Source organism: Benincasa hispida, chromosome 2 (assembly GCF_009727055.1).
Source record: "Benincasa hispida cultivar B227 chromosome 2, ASM972705v1, whole genome shotgun sequence".
In the NCBI taxonomy this organism is placed as follows: Eukaryota; Viridiplantae; Streptophyta; class Magnoliopsida; order Cucurbitales; family Cucurbitaceae; genus Benincasa; species Benincasa hispida.
This window is the reverse complement of record NC_052350.1, coordinates 1,986,137-1,993,400: the sequence shown is the minus strand read 5'-3', so window position 1 is coordinate 1,993,400 and position 7,264 is coordinate 1,986,137. Positions and strand designations below refer to the sequence as shown.

Here is a 7,264-nt window from a genome sequence, read left to right as displayed (position 1 = left end):
ATTTTAGCGCCAATTATAGTTTGTACAACATCAATTATATCGTACAATATGTAATTTTAGCACAAATTTATCTAAACAATCGCTTAGTTAAATGTACAACACCAATTGTATTCTACAAATTTAGCACAAATTTATCTAAATGATCGCATACAAAATCTAAACGATCGCATAACAAAACCTAAACGATTGTTTAACAAAAACTAAACGATCATATAACAAAACTTAAACGATCGTTTAACAAAAACTAAACGATTGCGTAACAGTTAACTAAACGATCGCTTAGTATTCTCTAAATGATTGCATAACAAAACCTAAACGATCGTTTAACAAAAACTATACGATCGCATAATAGATATCTCAACAATCGTATAACAAAAAATAAACGATCGCGTAATAGTTAGCCATACGATCGCAATAGATATCTAAACGATCGCGAAACAGTTAGCTAAAATCATTTAGTATTCTCTAAATGATAGCATAACAAAATCTAAATGATCGTTTAACAAAACCTAAACGATCGCATAACAAATATTTAAACAATCGCATAATAGATATCTCAACGATCATAGAACAAAAACTAAATGATCGCATAATAGTTAACCAAACGATCATATAATAAATATCTAAACAATCGCTTAGTATTTTCTATCTATTTTGGATAACTTAGTAATGTCTAAATGCTCGCTTAAAGTATTCCTAAAGTTTTTAGGAAAGAGATCATTGTTTGAAAAGTTTGGGAGTTTCTGATGATTCTGTGAAATTTTCCTTGTGGAGTCCCTCTCCGTTTCTTCTCCTTCATTGTAATCGTTGAAGAAGATCAACAGTAGGGTTTCGCCATAAAAACAGTATCAACTTCTTTACTTCTTAAAAATGGTGTGAGAATCAACGTTGATACTTGCTGTGTGCAAATATGAAATATCTCCATCAGTTGTTGATAGCTTAGGAGAGGATATCTTTAGTCATTTCGTTACTGGATAAATGAGTCGACAGGATCAATTTCATCATCACGGTTTTAAAACTAAATCGTTTTGCACACCTTTCTTTCCAATTTAAAATAGGCGATTCTTGTTCGAGCGAGCTGGATCTGATTCCGTTGTCTGTGAATTGAAGCCTCTCGATAGGAACTATTCGACTGGCTTTTCCAGCAAGGCTTTGCTTTGCCTGGGCTTTGCTTCAATCTCAGTCTATTCTATTCGGGCCTTTAGCTTCCATGATTTTGAGATAGCGAGTATCAAAAACGAGAAGAGAAAGTTGAGTGTTGAGCTTCAATGGAGGAGGCTGCCATTGACTTCCTGCTGGTGCCTTTAGGTCTCTGTTTGTTGGCCATCTATCACTTATGGTTTGTTCTTACCATATATCGGAATCCCAGACGGACGGTCATTGGCCTGAACGCCGAGTCCCGCCGCCAATGGGTGTTTTGCATGATGACTGTAAGTTCCCTGAGTTTCAAAAATTTCTTTGGAGGGTGGGAATTGTTATTGGCAATTGTGGGTTTATGAACATTATTATCTTTATCTAATTAGACAATTATGCGAGAATTAGGTGCTTTGTCAATTGAATTGTGATGGGTAAACTGTATATAATCTGCTGGTTAATGATTTGATTCTGTTTGTGGTGGGACATTGGTACTGAGCATGTACTTAGAATTCCTTGGACGGTTAGCAAATGGAAAACTTATCACTTGAATGACTATAATTTCCCAGTGGTTCTTTTCATGCTCATGTGGTCACTGTTATAGTTAGTGATGGAATTGTATTTGAGATAAAGACAGATGAATGTCCTCTTTGTAGCAGTATTGTTTCAACACAGTCTTCTTCGTTATTTGAGTTCAACATCTCGTTAGCTGTTAAGTTGAGTCAGCTTGGAACTTTAAACGAACTCCAGTTTTGACCAGTCTTTATCCCATGATAGATAGCTTTTTAAAACATGAAGATAATTGTCCTTTTATGTCGCCATCAGCAGAGTTTTCCAAAATTATGCTACATTGTTTTCAATTCTTTAGCATGCTTGCTTTAGCTAGGACCGTTCCTCCATGTGACTTATATTAAATTGGAAATGACATAAAGCTGTGTTGAAGCCATGAGTGTCTATTATCCTTATCCAAATAGTCTCGAGATCCCCCTAACTCCCAAAATGTATAGAACATGAACTTCAACCTCGTTTTTTCATCGCTTAATTTGAACTCAAATCCATTGTTGTGGGAGAATCAAACCTCTGACCTCGAGGTTGATAGTACAAATATTATGTCAATTGAGCTATGCTCATTTTGACAATTCAAATCCATCGTGGTGAAGACCCAGGCAAATTAGATTTTTAATTAGACAGCAACACAAGTTGAAGGATATCTTGCATAGAGGTTTAAATATGTTTCTCCCTCATGATGGTTTACTGGTTTAATTATCATAGAGGATCTCCCTGTGAACTGCCACTAACTTTAATGATACAAGTTCCAATCAGGTCAACCTGGCCATTTAGAAAAACTCAGGTTTCCAGTATTCAGTATGCAGAGTGCTCCAGTGAAGTGAGAAAAGTGACTTGATTTGGATTTTTTGACGATCTATGCAATTTCTTTGGTCATATGTTCAATTTATAAGCTAAGACGAAGAATGTTTTTATCTCCTTTTGTGACGTGCAGAGTAGTATGGAAGAGAGTATACCACCTTTATCCTTTTATGTTAATGGAGGTCTTATTTTATTTTTTTCTTTGAGGTAGCTGTTTATGGCTCTCTTTTTGGTTAAATTACACAAGTGGTGTAATTAGAGAAATACATCCCGCTAAGCTTCTTTTTATTGAAATATAGAATATACAATTCGTTGAGATGTAGTGGAGCTTCTATATTTCACAATTTATTTCTTGTTGTTCCATATTCTTTTTATAATCTATTTTGCATAGTTTAATTTTCTTTTACTTTCATTCTCTGGTTCTTTTTTGTTACCCTTGTAGCAATATACACATAAAAGATGAAACTATGGGTACTTTCAAGCAAACAAGCTTCATAAGGTCATAACTTTATGAAATACAGATGATATCATTGGAAAATCATCTCCAAGCGTGGATACTTTCTTTAGTAAAACAAGTTCATGTGAAAACTGAAAAGTTCTTCAATGCAATTCTTAGCCTCCTTCTAAGTTCAGTTCTACAACAACAATCCAGATGTTTAGATGTACCTCTATTTGTGCAGCAATTGTACTATTTGACAGAGGGTCCATGACTCCTTTAAAGTAGATCACCCAATTTGATGCTCACCATTAAATGGATCACTTATCTTTGCAGCTACTGTTTGCAATGTTGTTTTTATATAACTAATACATATTTGTATGTTGGATAACGACAGTTTATTTTCTTCAGTTCAAGGTTTTGGTTCTGTATGCTTGAGGCTTGAATATGATGCGATGTTTGATTTTCAGGATCCATTGAAGAATGGTGTTTTAACCGTTCAGACAATACGAAACAACATAATGGCATCTACACTTTTAGCAACAACAGCAATAACTCTCAGTTCGTTAATTGGTGTTTTCGTGAGCAGCTCATCAGACATGAGTAATGCAAAATTGCATCTAATTTATGGCAACAAGTCTGCCCTTTGTACTTCAATCAAGTACTTCTCAATCTTGCTGTGCTTCCTTATTGCTTTTCTATGCAATGTGCAGTCAATAAGATATTATGCTCATGTAAGTTTCTTGGCCACTGTTCCTACATGGAGAGATCAAAAAGAGTCTATTCAGTATGTTGCCAGAAACTTGAATCGAGGTAGCCACTTCTGGTCCGTTGGATTGCGGGCATTCTACTTCTCATTCCCTCTCTTTCTCTGGATTTTTGGGCCAATTCCTATGTTTGCTTGTTGCTGTATTATGTTATGTATTCTTTATTTCTTGGACACAACTACCAGTTTTACGCGGCATCTCCACAGTCGTTCATTGAAGGAGGACCAGGAAGTTGATCTGGAATCGCCTCGTCAAGCATCGTAAGTAATGTTGAAGTCTCATAATACCCTTGATCTAGGCAGTCCTATGAGTATATATTTTTCAATGTTTTCAAACCTATATCCAACATCGTCTAATATATAGTCATTAAATATGATTGCTTCAGCTGAATTCCTGACTGCTGAAGACACTATAGATTAACTTTCTATATAACAAGTTTGGAAGAAGTACCAATAGTTGAATGGCTAGTTTTATCCTTCAAATTGGAATTGTAGAATGCATTTCTTCATAATGCTTCTATTCAAATCGCACTTACTAGTATTGTTTCTATAATTCATTTTTCCATTTAGTAAAATATTATTGGCCCTTTCTTCTGCTATCACTCCCTTCGTCATCAATCAAAGGAAGCTCATTGCCCTGCAAAGACATTTCTGTGTGTCCAAACTTAATAAATTTAGAATCTACCTTTCAAGTCATGCACTAATTTTATAAGTCTTAAATTCATCCTACGATATGAATTCAAACTCTCACACCTTAAGTTAAACAAAGTCAAACTCACTAGTAACCTCCTGAACCTCCCCCCAATATCTCTATAAAATGAATACCGTTCGTGTACAGTCGATGACTCATAAGATTGTAATTACCTCTTCATCTTTATCGTGCTTCCATTACAGGTAAAGCTGTGGCTGTAATTTGGTAGCATTTGTCCCATTGAATTCTGGTTTATATTGTAGAAGACATTCACTAATGGCCAAGCTTTATTTGTACAGAACAGTAACATCTGCTTTTCTTTGTCAAAGCACAAAGAGAGAGAGAGAGAGAGAGAGAGAGAGAGAGAGAAAGACGCCAGGTAAGCTGAAAATAACACAACAGAATGTGTTTGTTTATGATTTAAAGGACATAACTGGGTGAGTAACACAGTGCAATGATGAAATGTGTGGAAGTCAATTTGGATGCTTCTCCCTTTTTCTTTTATTGGAATTCAGAAATACCCTTTTGAATTCTCTCATTTTTCATTTCCATAAAGTTACCCAACTGCCTAATATGGCCAAATGTAGCCATTCAGGCTTTGTGGTTGACAACAGTGTGCCACAGCGCACTGTAGCCAGCTTTGGCAGAGCCAATAAGGTGGCGTTGACAAGCCCCTGCGCAGAGCCAAATAGTCGAGCTTTTTTTCATCTTTTTCTGCTGAATCAAACACATTCTCTGTGATTCTGACTCGACAAAGTCCATTTGGGGCTGTCGCTCTTATCATCATCTCCAAGCTATTTTCATGGAGTGGCCCCAGTTCTTGAATGTATTGCATGATAGGTATAATTCTAGTGTGCGTAAGTTTGGAGTGGAACTCTGATATTGAGGGTTGTTTTTGTGGTGTTTGCCTAGATAGTGGAGCACTTATTGTTTTTAGGTTAAATATGGAAACTCAAATGAGAACTTTTGAGTAAGACCATGTGCTATTTTGCTAGATGTTTCATTAGGGTTCGACTGGCAGTTAATGTAGATGTTTTAGATATTTGGCAATTGAAGAAATGGGATAACCAAGGGACGCTATTTTCAGACTTGAAATTTTTGTTAATTGATGAGCCTACATATGTAGCCCATCTCTAGATCTTTTTTTTCATAAAAAAATATCTTTACTATTATTAAAAATTTGCCATCTTAGCTTTTAAGGTACTATGCTACCTGCAACTTTTGATTAAGGCTTTGTATTGACTTTCTTCAAATACCTCGGTTGTGGTGCTTTTAGGGTTAAACGTCAAATTGACCATATAATGAATTCATAAAGATCTTGTACATATAGGCTAGAGATTCATTATCAGATCATTCCTATAGATATGTTTCTGGCTTGAAAAATGAAGAGTACTTGTCAGAAATTGTCGATTGGGTTGTTGCAATTTTCTTTGATTATCATGAAGTGAAACGATGGTGAAAGGAGTTCAAATTTGGGAGTGAGCGAGAAAGGAAGGAATAAAGTTAAATTACTTGAAGTTGAAGTTGAATCATGTTTAGCTTATTTAAAGACAAGTGTCTTTTAAGTTAATTTGTCAAGTTGCTCAATGTGACACATGTGTGGCATGAATGTTTTAAAAACAGTTTAATTCATTCTTTACATTGACAAAAAAACTTCTTGAACGACTTTTTTATTTGGGGTAGAGTGTAACATGATTGAAAATAATAAATTAAACACAGGTATTATTCATAACATTGACATATCTCCGATATCTCTATACTTGCAATCAAGTAAAAAAATCCCTCCAAGTGGACAATTCTTTCAAAACAACCACATGCATATTCAATAAGGACTAAAGATCCTTAAACGTTATTTGTAAGTGTACACTGTATTGGTCTTCAAAATCTTCTCTTATTATCGATTATATATATCCTTATATTGCCCTTAACGCACCCTCATTTAACTTTATTCTCGTAACTTTGTTTTGTTGTATCCTTTTGTACATGCTTTATATAAAGCATCATTTTCCCAAAAACAGAAAAAAAAGAAGAAAATAATAATAAGAATTTTAATGTGGGTATAAAGTTGGAAAGGGTATATGTGCATCTAAGGGAGCTGGTTGAAAGTGGGAGGAAGGGGGAGACCACAGGGGCAGGGGCAGGGGCAGGGGCGCGGGCAAAGGGCCATGTGGAATCTTTCCTCTTTTGTGTGTTTGCTTCAACAAGACATGGGCTGTCGGTGTCTCACTTATAATTACTTATCAAGCCAACCAAAACTTGTGAAACCTCAGCAGTGCTGGAGGGGCTGATTGCGATTAAACGAGAATGGTCGGAAATTAATCTGTCGATTGAGGTGGACGTTGATATAGAAAATTGAGGTCTTCATCAAAGATGTTAGTTTTGTTGGGAGCTTTGTTAATATTTCTATTTTTTTCATAGTCGTAGAGAGAAAAACAAAATCCTTTCACGTTATTGCAGTTTTGTCTTTTCTTCTCAAAGTTAATCTTTGATCTAAAAACTCAAAAGATTATTTCTCAATTGTATCTCAATCGATCATTCGTGACAAACGGGAAGGTTATTGTTTCTTTCTCTTTGTTAGCTTTAAAAAAAAAAAAAAAAATTGTAATTTAAACCTCAAATATTACACCATTTTATGCACACAATTGAAGAAACAGATACTATATTGCTCCACTTGCCCACCCACTCCAATGCTCAAATACCAACCTCAATCTCTCCTCTCCAAATGGAGATATTTTCCCATCATTCCAATCCAATCATTTTGGATCATTTTTACCTTTTTCTCATCTTTCTTTTTTTGCCATATGGTTGAAAGATTTGATTAAGTTAATCAGCTATTAACTCCATAACAACTCACATTCAGGAATTCCCT

At 35.3% G+C, this 7,264-nt stretch overlaps 1 protein-coding gene across 3 annotated transcripts; it reads left to right on the top strand.

Moving 5' to 3' along the window:
* The first annotated feature begins 712 nt into the window (after window positions 1–712).
* LOC120071678 lies at window positions 713–4,216 on the top strand. 3 transcript variants are annotated; one of them, XM_039024052.1, is made up of 2 exons: window positions 713–1,430; window positions 3,409–4,216. In XM_039024052.1, exons 1-2 carry the CDS (start codon window positions 1,269–1,271, stop codon window positions 3,967–3,969), a joined length of 723 nt encoding a protein of 240 aa, XP_038879980.1. In that variant the 5' UTR covers window positions 713–1,268; the 3' UTR covers window positions 3,970–4,216. The 3 variants fall into 3 exon arrangements, with proteins under 3 accessions (XP_038879980.1, XP_038879981.1, XP_038879982.1); XM_039024053.1 differs by lacking the exon at window positions 713–1,430 and adding an exon at window positions 2,363–2,521; XM_039024054.1 differs by lacking the exon at window positions 713–1,430 and adding an exon at window positions 2,519–2,651.
* Window positions 4,217–7,264: the final 3,048 nt, after the last annotated feature.